We start from the raw sequence: 25,359 nt of genomic DNA on the forward strand, positions 1-25,359 counted from the left end.
GGGTTCATTTCCCTGGAGAGGAGAAGCGACAGTGTCTCTTTTCTGAGAGCCGGCTCTTTTGCCACGGCTCCCGGAGAAGAGCCGGCTCTTTTGGCTCCCGAACGGCTCTTAATTTAGTATCGTTCATAGCCTAATATTTTAGCCCAACACAGCAAATACATATTGCATTCAATGTTTTTTATTTCTTACACATCATTTGAGTAGATTAGACCCCAAAAAATGTGGCAATACATGGAATTTCCTTGTTATTGAGTAGATTTAAAGTCCTTTAGTATTAATTAAACCTTAAAATATTCACAATTTATTTAGGTACATATGATTAAGAACTGCAGTTTAAATCTGTTAGCTAGCTCTTGTTATGGGAATCATCTGGATGCACAAACCATTCATTTCATTATTGATGACTAAGTATTGTGACACCCTCAGAAGGCCCATGAGTCACAACTGTTTTGGAGGCACAAGGGAGACCTGCACAATATTAGGAAGGTGGTCATAATGTTATGCCTGATCGGTGTACACAAATGTATGTATGTACAGTTGCTAAATCCACTCTGCTGAAAAATACACCCCAATAATCCATAAAAAAAATTGGGAGGATCTTGAATATGTGTGACACACACAAAAGCACAAACAAGAATACAGCTGTAATGTGTGGGGGTGAAATCTGCGTGATTTATTACACGGAGTAAAAGATTACTCACAAATTTAACCGTCTTCCTTTCCGGTTGATCAAAACCAGTCCAAATATAAAGTGCAAAAACTGACATAAAATGAAAACTCAAAATGGATCTGAAAGTGAAGGTCGGATATGAATAAATTACAAACTACACAATATGATCCGCAATAAAACATTCAAAGAAATCATAAAAAATAAGACGTTTCACAGGCTGATATTTTAAAGTTTCCTCAGTGTCAAATTAACCAGGCACTAGTCTGTATTAACGGTATACACAACAAACAGCTACCAGACAATTCAGCATAGTTTAAAGGCATAATAGGCTATAAACAGGGCTTAAAAGAGAACAACACTTATCTGTAACAACATTACAACAGCCAACTGGTGTGAGTTGATTATTTTATATTGGTTCACAAATAGACCCTGATGGTGTGTTGATAATCCCAGAGATTCACTTTGGAAATACAGGGATGTGGTTTCAGCCAGGATTTAAACTGCAGGAGGTTGAAAGGCAGGAGGTGATTTTGGTTAATTATAAGTATTACTGGGCAGCATCCATCTAATATATCACTACTATAATAACTCCACATACTCTTGAGAAATAAATCCCACCTGAAAGGGACTTTGGTCTAACTCACAACGTTCTAGGGATGGGTGGGCGTCTAATTTGTGGAATTTATCTAGGGGTCTTTGAGGGTTAGAGCAGATCTTACATATTATTATCTTACCAACTAAATAAATAATCATCTAAAATCCCCAGATATTTCTCAGCTATTTCTCTTTTTGATGACTGGAAATGACAACAGACCTTGGGCATTCAGAAAAGATTATTAAGCAGTCGATACGGGGAAAGGCATCCCGTTGACCTTCGGAAAGTCATTGCAGACTGCAGTTTGATAGACCCTTTTTCACTGGTAACCCAGTCCATGTCGACTGAAGTGGCAAAAGAGAGGGATGGTGATACACAGGCAAATAAACTGCGGAAAACAAGACAAGAAAAAAATATCCATTAACTAGTATCAATCAATGTTTAAGCAAAGACACAAAAACACAACTGATAATAGTGGTCTTTAAGCTATCACTAAGCAAACACACTTATACAAGCTGTGTTTTACAGAACTGTGCAAATGTGACAGCCTAAATCTGCTTCTACTAATACTTTTGTGTCAGCATATGTTAGATTATTATGTGTAATGCTAACAGGGTCAGTTGTACGAAGAGCTTCATAATGGACACCCAGAACATTTTAGCAAAAAATCTTCCGGTCTAGCTAAAAACAGAAGATATTCCAAGTTAACCAGGAGGCTAACTAATTTAGCAGATAAATAAACAGACTGGGTTTTGTTCAGGCACTGGTGGAGACCAAAAACGGAGCTACAAGTGAATAATTGACTTAGATTAACTAGGCTAACAAATGCTAATGTTTCAGCTGCCAACACTTCCACATTAATCTTTTATAGTGGTATATCAGTATTCTGGGAACAGCCTCTTCTGCTGCTCAAAACATCAGTTGTGTAGGACAGTGATGGCTGGCTGGTGATTAACAAGATGACCTTAAATGAAGAGATCTGTTTTTGTATGACGCCTCTGTTGAGATAGCCATGTTATGAGTTTAAATGGTACATTTAGCTGTTTTTGGAGTTGGTAAGAATAATAAGAATAAGAAAACCTTTATTTGTCCCACAATTGGGAATTTGCAGTTTGCAACAGCATGCAGAAATGACAGAGATATAATAGATAAAAATAGATATATTGCACAGACTGGTGTTATTACACCATAAGGTGTAATAATATGGCACATGTTAGGAGTGCTCGTTGTGGAGCCTAACAGCAGCAGGAAGGAAAGATCTTCTGTATCTTTCCTTCACACATCGAGGGTGAAGCAGTCTGTCATAAAGTAACCTGAACATTGTAGGTTTCAAATTTGGCCACTCGTGGCTCAATCGTTGATTGATCTATGGTGCCACATCAGGTCTTCAGATATCTGATAGCTAATGGATACACATGCTGGCACACCAGTGACTGGGATATATAATGAGACAAATGGGAAGTCTGAATGTACTGTACCTGTAAGATAAACATGGTGACAACCCCTGCCCCTGTACTAAGGTAGTTTGCTGCAAACCAGTCCCTCAGCTTCTCCAGACAACCCTGAAGGGAAACGGATCATAATACACAATGAACACAATGGAGTCTCAGAACAGATATGTAGGGAACACTTGTTGGGGTGTTTAAAAGGTACAGATTAGAGGAACCGCTCTGGTTTCAGATTATCCCTTGAGTTAGTGGGTGAGCACTACAAGAACACTAAAAGCAGCCTTTCGTCAATCATTTATGGTGCATGGTTCCTGAAGCAATAGCCATTCACTGGAGCAAAATAAATAGGAGCTAGCACGTCAGAGCAAGAAAGACAAAAAAAGAAAAGAAAAGAAACATCCACTATGGATTCAGTACAGAAATTGGACGTCAGGGATCATAGTTGAATGACATGCATGTTGCCCACAGCAGCAACACCACCAGCAGCACCAACAGTGTCTGTTTGATAAATAGCTCTTGTTATGGGAATCATTTGGATGCACAAATCATTCATTTCATTATTGATGACTAAGTATTGTGACAGATAAGGATGAAGGTGGGTTTGCAATATATTTTATACAATTAATCTACCTTAAACATTAGTCATTACTGTAATTATTCCTCTTGTTCAAATGCGCTCTGAGTTTTGCAATCCTGAAAACAGGACTGAAAAATTCCCACTGACTGCGGCCTATCAAGGTCTTTGAGATGGTCTAGTCCATCCACTTTTCTCTTCCTAAAGTAGATACTGACTCCCAGATTCACTCAAAAATGATCTGCCTTTACAATTATTATTTGTGCGATTCCAACTGTGAGGCTATTTGGTCTTTTTTTCAGGTGGTTACACAAGTAACCCTAGTTCCTAACACCTCTGTCATGGACCGCCAGATAAAAGTTAATCCCACACTTTCCCAACAATCAGAATCCAGGATGTTCAGTGGCCCTCCTATATGCAAAATACAACAAAGAGATAATGTACAGTGTTCAGTATGAGTAACCTCTTCCCAGTTGGGGTGGATGATGGTGTTACAGGGGTCTAGAGTACAACAGGAGATTGGGATGTTGCCCTTCCAGTCTGCAGTACCGTGAACGCCACAGCACCTAAACTGAACCAAAAAGTAAGAGGAACATCAACAGCACAACTTGATGTATATGATTATGATAATTGGAAATTGTTTCCATTCTAACTTCCCTACAGTGGCCCCTGGTGTGAGGACAGCAGCGTCTACAATTCGTTTATGTATAAGACATATGCTTATCAACCACAACTAAAGTCTGTATCATACAAAGTGATTTATAAGATAAAAATATGTGCAGTAATAAAGCGTACAAGTCATGCTGTTTTTTTTAAGAATAAATATATCTTCCAGGACTTCCCATATTTATTACACCTGAGCATGCAAGGCCATTGAAAGACGTATTGTTTGATATTTTATTTTATGGAAATTATTCATTCTACTAATTTCTCTATGTTAAGCCATCACCTATGGTTCTATTACATTTAATATAGGCAGTAAATTAGGGAGACATTCACCCAAAACAAGTGCTGAGGAAGAGGGTTAACTGGATAAAACAGTGTGGGATGTCATTTACCAGGTGGTGGACAGCATCAAAGTCATCTTTAATTGTCTTGTTTCCTTCTGGAGTGGACTGTCTGTAGATCTCCAAGCTTCGCATCAGGTCTCCCTCAAAGTAAGTGTGAATCTGCACAACAGAGAGACAAGATACACAGCTGAAATACACTGCAGCCTGGAGGACACTGAAAGCAGCATCTGGGTCTCTGGTTCTGGCAGAAAGATCAACAGCATTATGTGCATAGCTGGTAGCTATAAGATCATGTTTGCTAGAAGTTTATCTTAATTAAAAATCATTTCATGAAATTCACATTATAACAGAATACATTTGTGAATGTATAAGCTTTGAAAGTGTAAACCTCTCTACTGTAGACCAGGAACACACAGGCCATAGCCAGCTCCACCAGCATCAAGGTAAACAGCAGGATAAAAAACTGGAATGAGAGCAGACATGGTCAGAGTCACTACTATTGCATTCTTATATAACCGCAAGCATTTGGAGGAAAATCACACTCACACTGATGACCATGCAGCGGTTCTCCCTCATGCTTCCTAGCACTCCCAGGTAACACACACAGGTGACAATGGTACCGGTGACCACCAGAGTGTTGGCGGGGTAGATGGGCCAGAAGCTGGTGACAAGAGAGGCGAACCTGGAGTTCATCATCTGGAACTCCCCGAAGGCCACGACGAAGGCGCCACACAGCTCCACCACACACACAGGGGACAAATGACAACACAACTCATTATTCTGCATATGCTAGTTGAAGTTTTTTTTTTCTGTACAGCTTGATTCACACCTCAACTTGAGCATAATAAACATACACTACACATTATTGCAGATTAAACGTGTGGTACCCAACCTTTTTGGTTTGCATGAAAAACAATGTCTGAATCTTTAAGAGAAACGTTTGTATACTGACTGTAGCATGTTTAAACATGAGACATCATACATTATTTATGGTTTATGGATTACTGGCAGCACAAACAGGAATATCAAGGAGTTAGGTCAGAACCGAAAATAACACTGTAGCACCCCCTTGTGGCTGAAAATTAATTTGTCAAGTGCAAATAGGATTATTGGTCGACACCATAGCAAAGACATTCTCAGTCTTTGAGGTTTTTTTTTTTTTTTTTTTTTTTTTTAGTAAGGTGAGTACTATTACATTATGATTGATTAAAGGGTGAATGGACTGGATTTAATATAATATAAACCCCCAAACTGTAGTCCAGGCAACAGGTGAGACGACGTTTCTGTGCTCAGAGCATGGAAGAAAGACATTAGTTCCTCAGATTACGTTGTGTCCTGCTCCTTTATTACTAAGACATGTGGAGGTGTGGGGTAGTACTAATGATATGCAAAACACTAAATTAGATTTGTTACTATTTAAAAAATGTGTCCAAGATTTAGATATGTGTCTGAACTCATAGGTTTCAGGCCCAAACAGATGAAATCATTTGCTAATAGCAAAAACTGGATTTTGATTCAAACCTTTAATTCATATATAAACTATTGTTATTTTGTAGTATTGTTCTTAAGCGAATGATCTAAATACTTTTTTCACCACTGTCAGTAATCAAATGAATATTCTCTGATAAGAGATGGTGTCCATCCTAATTAAAACATAACTCCAACCAACCAGTCGATTACAGACAGATACTGTATGTATATAAAATGTGCAATTTCAGGGGGGAAAAGGCATGGAAATTCCACAGAATTGGAAAAAAAAAAGGTACATCGATTGCAGTCAATCTAGTTGATACTAGGCTTAAATAAAGCTAATATGCCAGTTTTGAGTAATATGACAACTCCATTGCTCCAGTGTCTCAAGAATTAAAGAAGAGAAAAATAACTTAAGCTAAATCTATAATCATCATAGAAAAAAGTAAATAAATAGCAGACATGATAAAAGCCCATCTTTATGATTACATAATGCCACGGTGTAACACATATTCTGCCACTACACTGAAAAACATAGTTGCCTGCTACATTGGCAGATGGACTTATAAAAAGTGTATGTGCATATATATATATATATATATATATATATACATATATATATTTTTTTTTTTTTTTACTGTGTACTTTAACTTTGAAATGTTTTTCTGTCATTTTTTTCTTTTCTTTTTTAAATCAGAGAGAACTAAATTTGGAGTTATGAAAGGTGGTGAGACATGCCTATAAGGACTCACACGTGATCTAAATGCAATAAAGAGCTGTTTGTGATTTTATAATTATTGTATTAAAAAAAAAAACACACCTATTCACCTGCGCTCTAGAGGTGTTTGGTGAGGATGGCATGAATTATGTTCAACAAGGATTAAAAACTGTCAGACAAATAATTCAAAATGCCAGAAACTCCAGTCAGAAGGAAGTTGTCATTTCCTTTTGAGATTTGTGTGGATTAAGGGGATCAACAACTTTCTTTCCCTTCATACACCTCAGTTAGGGGGTTATTCCCAAAGCAGTGGGTCAAGCCACCACATTGTATTTACTGGTTTCCTGCAAATGCATACTGAGGAATGGTATTGAACTATTATGATTGGGTCAGTTATGACCAAGTTATTTCTGGTGTTTGAAATATTTTACGGTGAGAATATTTTAAGGTTTAAACATGCCATCCAATAAAAACAGCAGCAGTAGACATTATTCAGTTATAATCTGTTAGTTGAATGAGGTTTCTGATGCCTCTCTCTCATTCACAGTAACAACAGAAGGTCACCATAATACATTGGCATTTGGAATTCAACAATTCGTACTACTGTACCTAAACCCCGCAACCAGTATTTACCCATTCACAAGAGAACCCAGCGCTCGGTTTGACTGTGTACGACAGCTCTCACCACCTACCCAGCAGAAGAAGTGGAGATGTACTATCATAGTTTTCAGGCAGTTTACACAAGAGCGATTCATCCTTCCTGTGATTCTTCTTCTGGAAAACATGGAAGAGTTTATAAGTTTGTTTCATGTCTCTTCAGATTGAGAAAAAATATGATTCAACAAATATATTTCAAGAAGCAAGATGACTTGCTGCTCCTGTTGGCAGTGCAGTGTTTACAGGACACCCATGTTTGATGTGGCAACATGGAGCTATGAGCCACAATGGACACCTGTGACCTATTCAGGCTCCTGTTAATCATTATGATCCACTCTTATCTCCAGATTAACCATTTGTAGTTTGCACCCAAATATGCAAGAATGTGTTTAGTGAAAGCAATTTATCTTACCTCTTTTTTTTTTTTTTTTTTTTTTTAACAGTAACATTCATTCAAATTCAACATTTTATTCGAAGTTTTCTGTTTTTGAACACTTTTGTCCCCATATACATTTAATGTCAAAACTATTTAAACCTAAAACACTTAATTATTTAAAATATTACATATAAATATTAATAATTAGTAGTAGGAAGGTATTAATTACCATAAAACTGATGAAACGTCCAAGAGCTTACCTTAACTACACTGAATACAGCAATATCCCAGTTACGGATGCAGCGAGCAGTAATCCGCTGTTGTTCTGATCATTCCCGGTGTTAACTGACGACAGACAGGTATGAGGAGGAAGAGAAAATAAGAGGGAGGAGGAAAGGCAACTGAGGCCTCTGTCCACCTACTCAGTCTCTACAGGAGCAGTGTTAAGAGGAGGGGTGTCCACACTTAGCAATAAAAACAGTAAAGAAGAGCTGTTGAGAGAGGAGTCAGGTTTGTCCCGAGAGTTGCTTTAATAAAAAGACGGTTTCAGCAAAGAAGTAACAGTTGAATTTATAATCTGCTAAAATCATTAGTGTGTCTTTGGAGTGGATTAACATTTTTGGTGCTTTAAGGATTTGAATTTCAATTTAAAACATGACAATGAAAATTAGAAACAAACAATACATACATAGGACAGGTTGGCCGTGGAAAACCACAAAAAACAAGTCCAAATGAACCTTTACCAAAGTGATGGGAGGCCAAAAGTGAGGTGAGATCCAAACCATTGTAGCTCCTAAGATCTCACTGACTGCTTTTAAAGCTCTTCATGGCTGCACCCCTGGTTACATCACTGACCTTTTAGCACCATATAGGCTGGCATTTACCTTGAGATCATCAGGCAGAGATCTACTGTCTATTCCAGGGGCCTGGCTGAAAACAGAAGATGACAGGGCATTTGCAGTTAGGGCCCCATGGCTGTGAAATGATCTGCCTGAGGAAATTGGGTCAGCTGACTCTGGGATCTACTTCAAATCTCTACTTATTTCCAGCCAGTTCAAAGTCATCCCAAACTTTACTTGTTAGGACCCAAATCTGCAACACAAGACAACACCTCAGGATGCAGTCACAAACCCAGTCAACTTGCTTAAACCCAAGCCTTGTAATGACACATATTATATATTATAGTGATCGCATTAGTAATTAGTAGGCTACTACTTAGTAGTAGTATGTCTGAAGACCAGTTATTCAGGTCATGGTATATCTTTATAGCTTTTTTCCCCACTCAATGCAGAGTGGGGCGCCCCAATAGCTCACCTGGTTGAGAGGTGTCGGTTGCAAAGGGTGCAGAGAACTTCTCTCTGACACGATGATTCCCTGTCTCTCTAAAACAATCAAATAAAGGCATACAAAGCCAAAATGCAGTAACTTAAGTGCACTGGAGACGAAGAGAGAGAAAAAAAACACATAACCACGTGAGGAAAATAACCATAGAAACTTTTACTGGGGGAAAGAAGACCCAGTGGCAGACAGAAGCATGGAGAACATTTCACTCCCACTATTTCTGACAGGTGTGGATTTTTAGCAGAACTGGTTGAACATTATTTACATAATTACCTGCACGGCTGATTGCCTCAGTGATGGTGATTTGAATGACAACAACAAAATGACCTGACATACATACAAGAATAAATCAAGATCCTACACAAACAGTTAGCAGGAAAAAAAAGAATAACAGTAAACCTTTGAGATGCACAATGTCGGACTCTACACAACTTCCAAGGAGCAGGTTTTGCTGGTTACTCTAAGCAGGATCATACAGGGGTTTAAATTAGTCAGCTACTCACTGATATGGCTTCAAAATCTAGGAGGACCACAATAAAGCATACACAATACAACTAAATGAACACTGCTACAAATATTTCAGTATATGCGTTTACTGAGAGAAGAACGTTTTTGAGCAATGACTGCAACGATTAGTCAAATAATTAATGAATTGGCAGAGCTGGTAGCATTTTAGCCAGTTTGTTGTATAGTGTAAACTTTACAACGATGACAAACATGTTTATGGTGAACTCTTGATTCTTCTCTACAGATAAACGCAGATCGAGCTTGACAGAAGTTTAGAAAAATACAAAATATCACACAAGTAGTCTGTAGACAGAAAAGACACTGACAGAAGTAGCGCCATTCATTTTAGCTTGAAGGATCCCTGGAATCTGTCTTGGTTTTCCTTTGAGTACAGCCTGCAGCATCTTCATATGACTTTAACAAGAATACCAACTACTCATAAGACAAATATCACTTAAGGGGACTTACATGCCACTCTGCAAGTGTACAGGTTTTCTACAAATTTTCTACAGTTTCAGTTGTTGTTTTGAGTTTTACATGGAAAGTGGGATTGTTGCCTCATATGTGAAACTGTAGAACTACACAAAGCCTTTTCTTTCAGCCTGACACACGTCCTTAGTCACCTGAGTCGGCTTTAGTTGAGGGTTAAGACTACAAGTTTGTTAAGAATCTGGGGGTTGTTGCGTTAGAAAGGAGCCTTCTCTAGAAATGCTACCTCATACTATAAGGATGTTGAGTTGCATTGTAAGCAACATCCTTTGAAATAAAGAATGTGAAAGATTAAAAAGAGACCATTATTTTTTTTTTATTCTTTTCCATACATTTCTATTCATAATTAAAAACTGCTTATCTTGAGTCCAGCAATTATAACATATCAGAATGCTGATTTAATTCATTTCATCTTTGATTGAGCTGCATCTTAACATCTTATGCTTCAGTGTGACTCAGTAAATGTACATTTGTAGAGTGAAACTCCATAAATAACTGCAGGCCTCACCTTATTAACAAGCTAGAGGGTTCTGATACGGTTACCTTTTCACGTTTTACCGGGAAGATTGAATAAAACAAAGCCAATGTTATTGATGAGTAACACAAGCAACATTTAGACAAATGTTTCCTGTGACTTATAAGAACAACAACTTGTGTCCAGTGGATGTGGCTGTTACATTGTCTTCTGCAAATGTTTCAGGAGTGGAGGCATACACCCTCTTCTCTGCAAGAGATTTTTCGGTATTGCTTAAACGTTTTTGTGTGCATTTCACAAGTATATTTAAACATGTTTGCAGCTTATTTATGACACAGACATCTATTTTACTCATCTTAGTGAGGAGACAGGACACTAATCTTTTTCTTAGATTAAGTGTTAAAATAAATTTAATTTAAAATAAATTTATATGAATTTTACACAACACAGAGATGAACTGTCTGTTAAAAATAGACTGTGATGGAATTGGAGCAGAACAGCCACATCCATTGGACACTAGTTGTAAGGTACCAACTTGTGTGATGGCATCAGTCATATTACAGGTTACACAGCTTAACAGTTAACATTTATAGCCACATACTCAATTTACTCAAACTCACATATGACTACATGCTGCTGTGCATGGCTATTTAGTTCACAGTGTGTAGCAGAGCAGAAGTCTAAAGCTACATGATCACAAATAAAATGAGGAAATGATTCTATTGACACGGGTCTGAAGAAAACTAGTTTCAGAATAGCTGGTGACAACATTGACAAAATGTTTTTGGATAAATCTCATATCATTATGACTGAGAACATTTTATAAGCTCAGACTGTAAAAGAAACCAACTCACTGGTGACATCAAATGGAAAATTAAAGGGGAGCTGCAGAAACACTGGAACATATAGTAAGAGCTTGTCTTTATTGGTCCTGGCTAGGCACTTTAAGCAGCTCTGGTAACTCCAATATTTTCTTTATAGTATAAGGTCGGGCCAGATGTATCATCAGTCATGCATTAACAAAGAGCTAACATAAATCCAAAAGTTGTGTGAGCTTTGCCTGACTTATAAGGTACCCTCAAGTGTATGGGAGCTCAGTAAAAACTGGATTTTTCAGTGCAACAAGAGGAAGTCAACAGCGATCCACAGGTTGATTGGTCTTCACAGCGGCTACAAATCAGATTAAAGCTGCACGCTGACAGCGCTAAGAGGAGGGTAATTACACGCCACAGTTCTCTCTGCAGACCGGAGCCAGTTTCCAGTGGGTGAGGCATTTTCAAATGGACAGGGCAGCTTCAAATTGGAAAGGCAAATTGATGTAGCTCAGCGGTACCCTTGCATGAAAGTTCTTCCCAGGCCGATATATTTTTGAATAAAACAAAATATGTGGACTTGGTTCGGTTAGACATGAGTGGGTTGCCAAAAAGCTAGATAAATGGAACTAAAGGCGGAGCAGAAGACTAACATTAGCTGGACAATATTTCAGACAACAAACTAGACCTCACCCACGTTTCATTTACAGGTCCACGGCTGAAAACCTTCTGCGACAAAACTGCCCTGCTAGCTACCTACTAGGTAACAGTGAAGTGCGGTTTATGTGATGGGTAAGTTAGCTAGCCACCACGCATCACATTTCATTTAATATGTAACAGTCTCAGATCATTTTGATGTTTATAAAAATCTGTCACATATTTAGAATGCAATGAGATAAACAATACACAAACACAGGAAGAACTGGGGAAATGATAGATTTTGGCAGGATTGTAATTAATGACTAACACCGTGTCATCTGCTTGTATGTATTTTTACCACTCAGCTAATATTGCTCTCTGCTGAGTACATCAGTGATAAAGCCCTGCCTATTTGTAGCTGCCTGATCACAGACTCCCCCGGACTCTGAGATGTCTCCGGTCTGCAGAGATACCCCTCTCTAAAATCCTGTCACACACAGTAACCTTCACACAGCATCTGATTTCTAAAGATTTTCTCACCTCCTGTTGGTGGGGACAGTGTCTCAGTGCAGATGGGATGCCACTGTCAAATTGTGCTTAGTTTGAGATGAGCGTTGTTTTTTTGTTTTTTTTTATAATTTTTACTAAAGCAGCTTTATATCATCTATCTTTCAGAACACTTTCAAAAAAAGAGGATATTCCACACATGGCTCATCTGTTCATGAACTCTTCACTTGTTCATCTCAGCTGTTTATGTTCTGTCGGCTCTGGGCTTCAGACCCATGATGTTGTTCGTTCAGTTCATTTGATTTGTATGTTTCAGTGAAGCTATGGCAGTCTTTGCATTGTTGTGGTGTATGTCGATTAAGAAACACACATTCTGAAATCCTACGTCGATCACCTGTTGTGTTCTCATCAATAGAAGCGTTTGCGTTTGTTTTCCTTCCAGCGGCCGTACAGCATCAACCCTACTACTCCCAGCACACCCAGGCCCAGGACGGAGAAGAGGACGGTGAAGAAGAAGTGGACTGCGCTCATCCTTTCCTCCTCCACCTCCACTGGAAAGTAAAAGGATGAGAAAGCCATTATCAAACCAATCAGCCATTCACTCTATGAAGACAGATTTTTTTTACACTGAAGTTCTATACCAGCAAAAACTTTAAAGGTGTAATATGCAGATACTTTACAAATCGTCACGACCCACTAGAAGAGTGTGGTGGTGGTGGTGTGTTTCTCTGCAGAAACTCTGTCCTGTACCTTTATTTTCTTCTTATTTCGACGGGACATTTCTGGGCTGCACATTTGGGATACTGGTGTGGGCTGCAGCTAATGACAATACGGTGTAAGGTAAGGACTAAAGCACTCTCTGTCTACATCATGGATGTTGAAAGAGCTGCTGATCTGTGTTTGACCAAGGACAGCGCTGAGCTACACAGAGGAGAGGGTATGCAGACAGGATGAAGCTGCCATCTGGTGGCAATTAACCAAAATTTGGCAACATGGAACCTTCTTGAGGGTTGCGTGGAGGTGGAGACACGCTTATTTGTGCTTCAGAACCAAACTGCAGTGAAACAATCAGAAAAAGCCATTTTATTTCTCTGAGTCGCTGCTATGCTCTAGCTAACCCTCATCCCCGTCTCCATTCACTCTCTATTTCGCTTAACCCCCAGTGTTATCTCTCGCTAACAGGAAGGAAGATGCAAGTATTGAGCTTCAAGATCCACGAGCTAGAAAACTAGTTAAGTCTTAATTTGCTGTCTATTTCTATGGTGCATTTTGCTCCACTCCCCCTGTGCCTGAGATATGCAGAGGTGCTTGGCAATTTGTATGTAACTAAGCTTTGTCTTTTATATGGGACCATGTTAACAGAGCAGCTCTACTACTAGAAACTCTACTGTTAGGTCTAAGATGCGTTCAGCCAGAGTAATGTGAGCCTGAGGGGTCAAGCAAAGGAAACTGACCTAGACATATTCTCACACCCATTAGCAGACATTCAACACTTGTTGTTGCTCTCTGTGCCTTTTAATTCCCCATCAGGGACAAATTAATTATTTTTTTTATTGAACTGAAGTGGAAAACTACAGCAGATTTAATGGCATGCTACAATATTGAGTGTAAAGGAGGTGTTGGAGCCATGTTTAAGTATTTTGGGTTTGTTTTATTTTTTATGTGGTTTTTTGGGCTCAACGCCAGGTGGAGCATTAGTGCCAGAAAAAGGCATAAAGGTAAGCTCCAGATAATGAGTGGCAGGTGTGTGAAGGGGAGTACATACAGTTTTTGACCGTGTGAGATATAGTACTGTGTCGAGATAAGCGTTATACAGCCAATATTGGTATTTTGAGTTAAATTTTTAAGTTCATGAATGGAAGAAAAATAAACGGGTCTTTGCACCAAAAATACGTCGCATTGGGACATTGGTTTTTATTGTTATCCAACACGCGTCCGAAAGAGTTTTCCCCGTTCGCCCCTCAGTGGCTCAAATATATTAGTTTTTATTGGAAAGACTCTATAGGAGGTTTATTTAAGATTCCACAGGAGTCTAAGGAAGACCTGATGATTTCAGAGCCAGGTAAGTGAAGATGTGTTGCATTTACCTTGAAACGGCTCCATGTTGTCAACTCTAGGGATGCTGACATCCTCCGCGTCCTCCTCCTCCTCCTGTGCAGTCTTCTCTACTGTCAGCTGGTATAACTTCATGGAGATGATGTCATGATTATCTAGATGAACAAGTCAGTAATTACAATTTGAAGAAGGGATCCAAACAAACCTCACCACTTTCAGCACATGGTGGTTTGTGACATCCTGATTGATACCGGATGTATTGTGGTTGGATGAAATAACAGGCTCATTTTTTAATAAAGGAACATTTACATTCTCTAATATAGGACTTTTTGTCAAGCATGATTCATAATTTTAGTCTGACAGGATTAAAGTTTTCAAACGTGTTCAAGCTATTGCAGAAATGTCTTTAGTAGTGTTGTCATATCATCATGATGACAAACACTGATGAGCCATAACATATCACTGGTGAAGTGGATAACACTGATCATCTGGTTATCATAGCACATATCAGTGGGTGGGATTATATTAGGCAGCAAGTGAACATTTTGTCCTCAAAGATGATAATTGCTGAAAAAACTGAAATTGGTTCTGATAGAAAGGTGACAAGACACACAGTGCCAGTGCTGTTGGGGTATATGAATTAGGACGTAGGTACTGGATTTGTTTTTATTTTAGTGCTTGCATAACATATAATTCAAGTTTCATTCCATCTCCTCTCATTAAACAGATAGTCCTCAGAGGTCAAGCAGCCTACATACATTAGATTCTTGAGATTTCATACCTGACAGGTCTCCAGTGGCGGACGAGGCACCAAAGAAGTAGCCTGTTGGTAGCCGCACCCCCGTGACCTCAGCACAGTCTTTCCATTCCTGTTTACCATCTACATCCACCATGAGCTGTGGGGCACAGGAATGGTCATTATGAGTCACTGGCGGAGGACAAACCAGTGCGCATCATCACACATTTTATTCTTATTTCATAGGATTCATTTCAGAGCAGTCAATGGAAATCCTTTGACCTATAAATATACTGTAACATACCATAGATATGCTGTATTAGCCATACCGTCAGTCTATTTTTGGAGTATCTGACTAGAAGAAAGGTGTCATAAATTGCGTTTCGCGCCATAGCCGTGCATCCTCCAAGCTCAGTGGTCCGCCCATCGTAATCGTGGTCATATGACAGGGTTCCATTGCCCACCATCATTGAGATGTATGGGAAAGTCCTCTGTGGGGAAGACAGAAGAATCAATCACACAGCACCTTCAACCAGTGAACCACAAATACACACCATCACACTGTAGTTTCACTTCACGATGATGAAAGACAGCACTGATGAATCACCACCAATGTTTGCAATGACATTATGCAATGACACGGTGAAGATGATGAGTGGATGTTCAAGAGGTCTCATGTAGTAAACAGCAGTTTCTGATGCTACCTGAGTTCCAGCTTGTGTCTTCTGCACACCCATGAGGATTGCAGAAAGAGACATACGACAACATTTTTAGTGCAGTATAATTCATGTATCATGTATTCCTTTACACTGGATGCCACACAGTCACTTTTTTCTGGCCAGCCTTATATCGGCATGTATTATTCCTGCACAGGCAAATAATTCTGCTATTGCTAGAAAATCAATCATTTCTGCCTGGAACAGTTTCTTCAGTCAACCTAAACATCCCAGTGTAGACTTGATTTAGAACATGGCAATGAAAAAGAAGCTACAAACAGTCACTCACGTCATGGCTCTTTTCAGCGTTGGGGTAAGTATCCACAAATATTCCAAGTCCAGAGAACTGGTTCATGTTGCCAAACACAGGACCTGCAAACAAACAGTGAGGCAGACCAGGGTGTTTCTCACAAACAGGGACTGGTGAAAAATTTGCAATCCCCATGCAGACAGGATTTCTGTTACGGACAACTTGTCCATTGAATCACTGGATGAAAATTGACTTCAGTTTCTCAGGAGGAGAATTTGTTTTTGTTTTTTGACTATTTGGACAAACAGTTGAAATTTTTGGCAGTTTAGTCTCAGGGAGGCCACAGAAGCTAGTTCTGAGCAAGGCAGTGACATATTGACGATGGGAGAAACTACATAGCAATCACAATTTTTTTTTATATTTTTGTGGAGCTTGTGCTCTAGAATGTTTGCTCTGGGACTTGGGTGTAAACTTAAATACGTCTCTGACAATAACGGTTTTAATCTCACTGAACTGAAGAGGTTTCCTACATCAGTGGTCACATACCAGGATGAACACGAGTACCACTGCACCCCTAGTTTAGACAGGATCACTGTCAACATGGTCTTTGTTTGTTTATCTTTACATTTTCTCTCACTGTATGAGTTGAATGTTGTTAAAGAGTGAACGATCCACGCCAGAAAAAAACGTTTTGTATCTCTATAGCTGTCACACTGCATGCTGAGGTGATCAAACTCAGTACACAGTATTTATATAAAAACACAATTGAGTAATCCTTTCTGGACTAGACTATAGAAATTAGCACAGTACACTGTGTTTTTTGCAGGTATAGAAAAACTGAAAAACTGGTTTGAGTAGGAAGAGTTAAAGTTAAGACTGCACACATACTGCTAAACCCTGGTATATCAAATGGCATGTCAGATGTAAAAACAAGATGAGATATGAGATTATATCAGGCAGAATAAGACAAAGTTGTGAGTCAGTCCTTAAAAACTGCTCACTGTAACATCTCTTAAATACTAGACTTTGTAAATATGACCCAGGAACTATTACACTCAATAAATTGTAGCATTTTTTTTTATTATTATTTTAACTATCTACGTACCATTCTGCATGCGATCTCTGGTTAACCAGATGGCCATTCCATCCCCGTTCAAGTTTTTCTTTCCCTGGCCGTGGATTTTAAAGTGCACCTTGAGCTCCCAATCTCGTAAGAAGAAAGGCTAGTAAGGAAAAAAAAAAAAAAAAAGAAGACAATCGGCTGATTCTCATATTGTGTTACGGGTACATTTCTGACAGTTTCAGAGAGGTTGTGTGATAGTGAAGCAGGATGTGACCGATAAATGTGTGGTTTTGTCAGGTTATGATGTAGCGCAGCTGGATCCTGCAGACCGTTGCAGTCGACTTACAATTCGACTCCACACGGCACCCTGTCTGCTCTGCAGGTCCGGGGTCAGCCTCACGTAGTCAGGAGTCACCATGGCAGTGCCCATCAGATCCCACTGTGAAGAACTCGAGAAACCCAGACCTGCAAAACAATAATAATACATTAGACATCAGCATTCGCATGAGTACAAACTGGTATCTATTCTGTAACAAAAGAGACAGTACTTGCACGCAAATCATACTTAAATACATTATATATTTAAATTATAAGATCCATTTTGAGGTAGACTACCACTGTGTTTACTTAAACAAGAATGTATTTTAAACAAGACTGTTTTTTGACAGTAGATTTACACATTTTTCTTGGACCGTTGTGAAAAACCTGTCTTTCTCAACTTAGTATCACTTGTCAGTTAATTAGGTCTGTTGTGAAAATGAATGTATTGTATTGTGATCTTAGCTTCATGAAGGGTAACATATTCATCATTTGTCACAATAACAGAGAGCGGATGATTCATTTTGGAGGATGTGGTTTGTAGTTCTACTGAATTGTGTTTTGTGTTTCTGACAATCCCATTTAAGTCAGTGAGCTAGGCTAAATAACTGAAACGCTTTTGCGTTTAATTCACTCCAGTTTAACACCACCACAAACTCCATCCTCCAAAATGATCACACAGTTGAACTACCACCTATCTGACACTGTTTCAACCTAAACTGAACATTATAAGGGTTGTGAGAGGGGTTAGCATAGGCCTGCTAAAATACAATGCATTTACTTTCACTCATATTAGGTTATTATGGTAAATTTGGCACGCATGATCAACCACTAAACTACATATTGATATTTATAATTGCCTCCAACAACTGAACGGGGATTAAGTATCATGGCAGTTGCCAGATTTCTGTAATTAAACACTAACCGGTTTTGGTCAATGACAGCACATTTAATATTCAATGTAAAGCTAGCATACATTTAATGACTGCGTTTTGCGGATTGAAGTTATTGCTAGCACTAAGTAGCTAACTGTAAATTGAAGTGGGCTAATAGCTTTCATTTCCCGTGTTGTAACCATGGTTGTAACATTAGCCAAGATGTGTAACCGCAGAGGGGCACAAAGTTCCTCTTAGTTAATCATTATCCTCAGCGGATAATACGACATTAGCCTTCTCGGAATTTATCTAAATGGAAATGATAGTCGACGATAAGAAAAACTGCTATTGAGAGTTAAAGGTAACTTTTAAGTTAAATTTGTTAGCCAATATTTGCGGTGACGAAACCGCTGACTCTGGCTGACAGTAAACTCACCGCGGTACGGTTTAGCCAGAGAATATTCCCGCTTCAGAAAGTCCTCCAGAAACTCCCCGTCGTCTGCCAACGACTGGCTCGTCAAGACACAAACAGTAACTAACAAGCATGTTAATTCACGGACGTTTTTCAAGTTAAACATTGGACAGGAAAAGCAGAGACTCCTCATTCGAGGCAGATTTGATTTGGTGACAGTGGCAACCATCTTTCTTTACACTCCCACTTTAAACTGGTCACGTGATTTCGGGCAACCGAACAGGAAAGAACGACACTTCCGGGTGTTACTTTCCAAAGTAAAGCCTTATTTACGCTGTAAGTAAGTGACTACATTACCACAGAAAACTAACTAAACCTTCATATGATTGTGTACAAATAAACTAAATTATTATATTAAAATAAATAAATAAACATTCATACGTTTTACTAATTTATTTATTATTTACACTTTTTAAAGGTATTTATTTCCCGTAAGGGGACTGTTTCATTTAAAAGAACTGATTTTAAAATCATTTAAAAGGTAACAAATGTCACCTTTTAAATGAAACAGTTCAGAGATAAATAACTTATAGTAATTACTGAGTATACAAGTCTATTAATGACAAGAATTTGTCAAATTTGTCAAAAATTACAATCCAAAATGAGTGACACGTGTAATAACACAGCACAAATGAGGCTTCTACAGTGGGCAGGCAAAAGATGAGAAACGTCATGACTCTTGGGACGAGAACAATGCAACGGTGGAGCATCTATACTTACTTGCCAGTTCATTTGGTACACTAGTGGAAGTAAAGCACTGCACCAAATCCTCCTTTATGACTGTTGTAATGTACAAACAGTGTAAGAAGGGTGGTAATTCAAGTGTACAATCATTTTGGATGATGGTAGTTTGTGGTGGACTAAAATGTGGTTGTCAAAATAATAGAAACATGTATCCGTACCACAGAATACAATTAAATAGAACTGCAAACCTCAGCCTCCAGAATAGAAAAAAAGTTGAATCAACAGCTTGCTAAGTTATTTTAAACAAATGCCGAATACCATCGCCTTCATGAAGATAAGATTTTGTGCAGGACCTTTACATTAGAATACATTTGTTTTCACTTGTGTTCCCAGTTAACTGGCAAGTGATTATTCGCTGTGTCAAGAAAGATTTTTGCACAGATATTTGATAAAAATCTAGTCAAAAAGCAGTCTTGTTCATGTTATGTTCCTGTTTAAAGCAAATGTTCTATCTCCAAATGTATCTTTAATAGCTCATCACATCAGTACATTAAATGCAAAGGATAACTGGAGTGACATTAGTGATGACCCAAATTTTTCTGATTCCTGTCAGTAGATCCCGAGTTTGTTTTCTTTGCTGGACAACAGCTCCATCATCTGGCTGCAGACCCTCAAACTTTTCACTTCACTTTTTTCCTCAAACCACATGGCACACAAAGTGATCCGATAAAAGATTTAAAACTGGATTGATTTGTGCTTGGCCCAAAGGAAAGTCAGTGCAGTGGTGTCAGCGTCTGTTGAAATCTTAGCCTCCGCTCCAAGCTTGTTATGCCAGCCATAAAGCTTTGCAGCTGTTTGCCGGATAAACAGTGGCGGCTGGTTAATGCCAAACACCTCTGTTGTGGCCATTAAAACCAAAACAACGGGGACTGCAGGATTTTCTCTGAGATTGTCACTGTGAGTGACCGCTTGCATAATTTATTATTTCCATTGTTAAAATCAAAAGACTCAAGTACCTTATGTTGAAAAAAAGTTTATGTTGTGAGCCAAAATCAGGAGTTAAAAACACACTTTTTAACATTTTGAATTTTTATCTTGAATTTGGCAATTTTTTTGACTTTCCATGGATATTTTTTTCCTTTAGTCTAACCAACTTCCTTTGGTAACGTTTCAATAAAACATTGCCATTATCTGGCTTTCAAATGACATTTTTGTCGTGATTTGTCTCGTCACAAAATCCATGATTTAATGACTTAATTTTTTAACTTATGACTTTGATTTTTTATCTTTTAGTTATCACCTACCATTAACAATAATTCCTATATCACGACTGACTTTTATCCTACTGATTAGTTTCATTCCAAAGTCCATCTAAAGATGGCATCTTCATCAACAGTGAATTACATTTGACTCAGCTCTTTGTCGAGCCTTCTTACTCCGTCACCCAGCCTTGTTGTGTCTCTTAAGAGAATGGTGCTCGGTTCGATTAATGGACAGAGCCAAGTATTGACATGTGATGGTGAGTGCCAGGCTTGTGTCAGGGTCCTGGGAGGAATTACAGTAATGCAGTCAACTTTAAGGCGAAGCTATTGCTCCTCAGAGACAGACAAAAAGACAGAGCGGGAATAAGAGAACAAACATGAAGGTGTTTATGATCCAGTGGGTGAACTGGGGCCTTTAGTGTTTCCTGTATATGCCTCTTGGGAAGATATTATTCACTTACATTGAGAATGCTGCAGAATTCCAGCTGAACCTTGAAACCTGAGCCATCAGCGTCTAGCACCTCTCCGGACACCCACGCATCACCATTTGTGTATCCCGTAATCCGCATCAGAGACCCACACACAGAACACGGGGCCCGTATTTTCTGCCCCAGCTTATTGGGTGGACAGGATCGCAGGGCATGCTGCGTGCAGTCACCTCCTGCTGTGACAGACTTGCACTGTAATCCCTGTTTGCAAGGTCAGGAGATATTTTAATATCCGCCGGTCACAGTCAGATTCAGCGCTCATCTTTATTAAAGCCGTCTACACCTGTCCCAGTGTAAACAATTGGGAGTGAATGTTTCCCAGGGGAAGGGAAGACATCACTTTTATATAAACAAATGTCCTCTGCAATGCAGCCAGTGTATGCTGAGCAGACCGGGAAGTGAAGAAACAATACAGGATCAGTTGTCTATTTATTGTATGAATAGAATAAGAGAGATGAACAACTGATCTCGAGTTCAAGTGAAAATGTTGCAGCATGCACCCTTGGATTTATTATAGTAGATCAATGAATCATTGTCACCTAATCTCAATCAGATCTTTACATTTTAACAACATTTTATCATAAAATGTGTTCTTGTAATTTTAAATCTTTCTGCACCGTGATCGTATCTCAGTGTGGACATAGGTAACAAGGGGCCGTTAAGAGGTCCTTGTTCGGAAGTGCAGTTACAGAGATAAGAACATACACAAATCTGACATAAACATTATGGGAGACTGATATTATCATATAAGACATTTTTTTCTAATGATCTGGTGTCATTTTTTTTGGATGCATTTTATGTTCTTTCTCCAGTTTATACACTTCTCTTGCTGCATTTCTTGATTTTCTCTTGGAAAGTTCTTGCTGAACCAAATTCCATTTATACTGCCATAGCCAAAAGAACACAGTTTCTTTTCAAAAATCTATTAATTATTACATTGTAGCTTGATACTTAAGAAAAAGAAATAATAAAATATAGAATTATGTTTAAACAAAGAAAAATGTGTTTTAAATGATTCTTTAATACCGCCATCTTTCACTTTGCCAAATGTGATGGACAGGCTTGGCATTCTTAGTGTTCTCATTGGGGGGCTAGTGTTCAAGATTCAAGTCGGGACTCAAGTCACATCTGTTGTTACTTCCACAAAAACATACGTAAAACAATACAGCTGTACACCATTTCTACCGATGAACTGTATGGTGACTATACAATGTTGTGCAGAGGTGGATAAAGTGACAGTTTATACACAATTTGTATGAGTGGGAGACCGAACTACATAAAGTGCAAATGTAACCTATACATACAACTGTACAGAATTTCTATGACTAGAACAAACGAAGCAATGATGTGCAGTCGTGCCACAGATCCAGCAAATGTCCAGCGTGTCGCTATATGTTGTGGCAGACTATCCGATTTTTTTTTTGGTGTGTATGTGTGTTGCTGTGGATTCTAAATAAATTCCACCCATTAACTTTTGACAAAGCTCACCTGTTAACTGTAAACCACTCCTGATGGCGATCTCAAGAAGTTGACTGACATATTGGCAAATACTGCCATCAAGGAATCTGTGATACGAAATTTATTATGGTGTGACTTTTTTTGCTGTTGTTGTTCATGTTTGTCATAGTTTGATTCTGTTTTGTAATGTAATTTGCAATGTAATTATTTTATTTTTTTTAATTAATGATTTAATTAATTATTATTTTTTTAAATAAAGAAAAAGCACTGAATTAGAAGGGGAGTCCAAATTTTTGTCTGGACATTTAAAAAAAAATGTATCTTTATTTATTGTTTTTCATGCTCAGTTTTATTTTTATTTATTTATTTACTTGGTTGGTTATAATTTGCAAACCCCAGAGTTGAGTAATTTTAACAAAACTAAATTTATTTCACCATCACCATATTTCACCATTATATAGTCTACTTATACAATGTATGAATTTCTCAGTAATCAGTTTAATAATGTTCAGTGGCCTCGCCTCTTTGCATTCGGCACTATCTCATCAGCACGGTTTAACTGCTTGTGGAAGAAACACATTGAGGGTTGTGTCGTGTTGATTTAACATACAGTACGCACACATTCAGCATGCAGCTAACCTGCCATGTCCAGCCTCCTGACCAGCCCACAGCGCAAAGCAGCCAATGATTAAATAATGAGGAGACCTTAATGCTTCCCCTGGCAGGACATGCCTCTGTTAATATATGACCACTTACAGCAGACAATAACTGTCTGCTTAAAGAGCGTGGGCATTAAGAACAGGCAAACACCTCTGGACATAAATATTCACACTATTCAAATCAATGGGCCTGAGAGAATATTGTCACATCAGTCAGCAGCGGGTGAATCACGGCGGCTGCTCATTTCTGACGCACTTTAATGGGCTTTTCATCCCCCCCTGGCCCTTTGTGCTGACAAAAAGGAAAACACATCTTCTTAATTGAATTGCACATTTCCTAACTATTTGCCCTCAGGATGTGTTATCCAGACACTTTCGCTGACAACATTTCACAGCCACAGTGACAGAACGGACAGGGTCATTTTTGCACATTTGGATTTGCAAAACTAAACAATACGCTTCAGCTCGATAATATGTTAAAATATTCTTATCCTTATATATCATTCTAAAATATAATTAGTTTGTTTCACACTGTTTGCAAGTCTAAGGCAATACATAAAAAAATCAGACTGCTGCATCATTTTACGTGTGCTGGCTGTTGTAAGACAGGGAGAGCAGGAAGTGTTGTGGAATTTGAGCAAATTTATCAACTCAGAGACTACTTCGCCTTAAAAAGATTGACTTCCTCGTGCAGTCAACAGCTACTCCAGGAAATTAATGACAGTCTGCCAACTTCTGTTAATTATCCAGAAAAGTGCACTGGTTTTCAGTTTACGTTCCCTGAACTTGAAGAAAAGGCAGATGAATTGTTAGGGCAGGTGGGCAGGTGTCAGTCACATTATTTTGTGTTGATAGTTGCTGTTAAGCAAGTACCGCATATAATTAGGAAGACTAGTAGTTCCAAAAGTGTTTTTTCACGCTGTGGACAGGGTCTGCAGCCATGTAGCCCCTGGCACCTTTCTATTAGAACAAGCATGAACCTTTTCAGCAAGTTGACCTGCAATAGGGCTGCCTCACGGGCTAGTCTTTACTCCCCACATGCATCAGTGAGCCTTGGAGCACTTCACAAGAGCAGCAGTTTTGGAGACGCTCTGACCCAGTCATCTAGTCATCGCAATTTGGACATTGTCAAAGTCTCGCAAATCCACCCACGTGCCTAATATATCCCATCCACTGACAGGTGGCCCAGATGATCAGTTTTATTCACTCCAACTAACTGGTAATAATGCTGTGGCTGATCAGTGTTAGAAGTTATCACAAGCAAACAGGAGCTTTCCCATTGTCAAATCATGGCTAGACATCACGGCTGCGAGACTGGATGAGATGCATCTAAAGTGCAGTAATCTGCCAGACTAAAAGAGAACACTTGAGATCATGAAGAGCGATTTGTAACACCGTCAGCTCCACGTTATCAGGTTTGAACAAATTCGGAGGCCACAAGACTAGAGAGCTGCTGTTTTTAAAAGGTAAAGAAATAAGATATTCTTTGTTATTTCATTCCACCGTTTTGTACTGTTTTGAGACGGGTTCCCCTTTCATCTTGTAGATTCTTCATGCTTATTAAAGGAACAGTGATTCATGGTTAATGCCAGAACCAGTTTGTGTCCACATCTAGTTTATGTCCACAACAATAATGAGCATTAGCAGTAAAAAGTTGGAGACCTGAGGTGCTAAAGGCTACTGCTATAAAACCAAGGACCCAAGTCACATGAAATGCAGTGCCATTTAAATATATGGACGCAGCAACTGTTTTTGTGTAAAACAAGTTTTAAAAAATACCCAGTCCCTAATATCCCTGAGTGGTTCTAGACACCATATGGATTACCACAGTCGGTTAATGGGGCTGTTGGCTCTTAACACAACACAACTGATGGTGTCAAACAAAATAGAAAGACAAGAAATTCCTCCAGTTAACATTTGAGCAGGAATCTAAGACATAAAAAAAAAGCATTTCTTTATTTTTATTTTTTCTACATTGTTTAAGAAATTGAACACATTAAAACAGTGATATAACTTTTCAATGATTGTATCAATT

At 38.7% G+C, this 25,359-nt stretch overlaps 2 protein-coding genes across 3 annotated transcripts; both read right to left on the reverse strand.

Moving 5' to 3' along the window:
• Positions 1–848: 848 nt before the first annotated feature.
• LOC311492823 (leukocyte surface antigen CD53-like) lies at positions 849–7,240 on the reverse strand (the record flags this gene model as incomplete). The annotated part of the gene is made up of 7 exons (XM_084551240.1): positions 849–1,653; positions 2,744–2,827; positions 3,751–3,858; positions 4,346–4,456; positions 4,686–4,760; positions 4,844–5,032; positions 7,178–7,240. The coding sequence occupies 7 exons, from the start codon at positions 7,238–7,240 to the stop codon at positions 1,585–1,587; spliced, it is 699 nt and encodes a 232-aa protein (XP_084407366.1). The 3' UTR covers positions 849–1,584.
• A 1,522-nt stretch (positions 7,241–8,762) lies between these two features.
• lman2lb (lectin, mannose-binding 2-like b) lies at positions 8,763–18,944 on the reverse strand. 2 transcript variants are annotated; one of them, XR_014699217.1, is made up of 9 exons: positions 18,738–18,944; positions 17,455–17,573; positions 17,151–17,268; positions 16,085–16,167; positions 15,409–15,570; positions 15,125–15,239; positions 14,376–14,498; positions 11,899–12,839; positions 8,763–11,868 (listed from the first exon to the last, which is right to left on the reverse strand). XR_014699217.1 is itself a non-coding variant. In XM_084551010.1 (8 exons), the coding sequence occupies exons 1-8, from the start codon at positions 18,940–18,942 to the stop codon at positions 12,697–12,699; spliced, it is 1,068 nt and encodes a 355-aa protein (XP_084407136.1). In that variant the 5' UTR covers positions 18,943–18,944; the 3' UTR covers positions 8,763–12,696. The 2 variants fall into 2 exon arrangements, 1 of the variants encoding a protein (XP_084407136.1); XM_084551010.1 differs by having other exon boundaries at positions 8,763–12,839.
• Positions 18,945–25,359: the final 6,415 nt, after the last annotated feature.

This window comes from Chelon labrosus (genome assembly GCF_963514085.1).
Source record: "Chelon labrosus genome assembly, chromosome: 9".
NCBI lineage: Eukaryota > Metazoa > Chordata > Actinopteri > Mugiliformes > Mugilidae > Chelon > Chelon labrosus.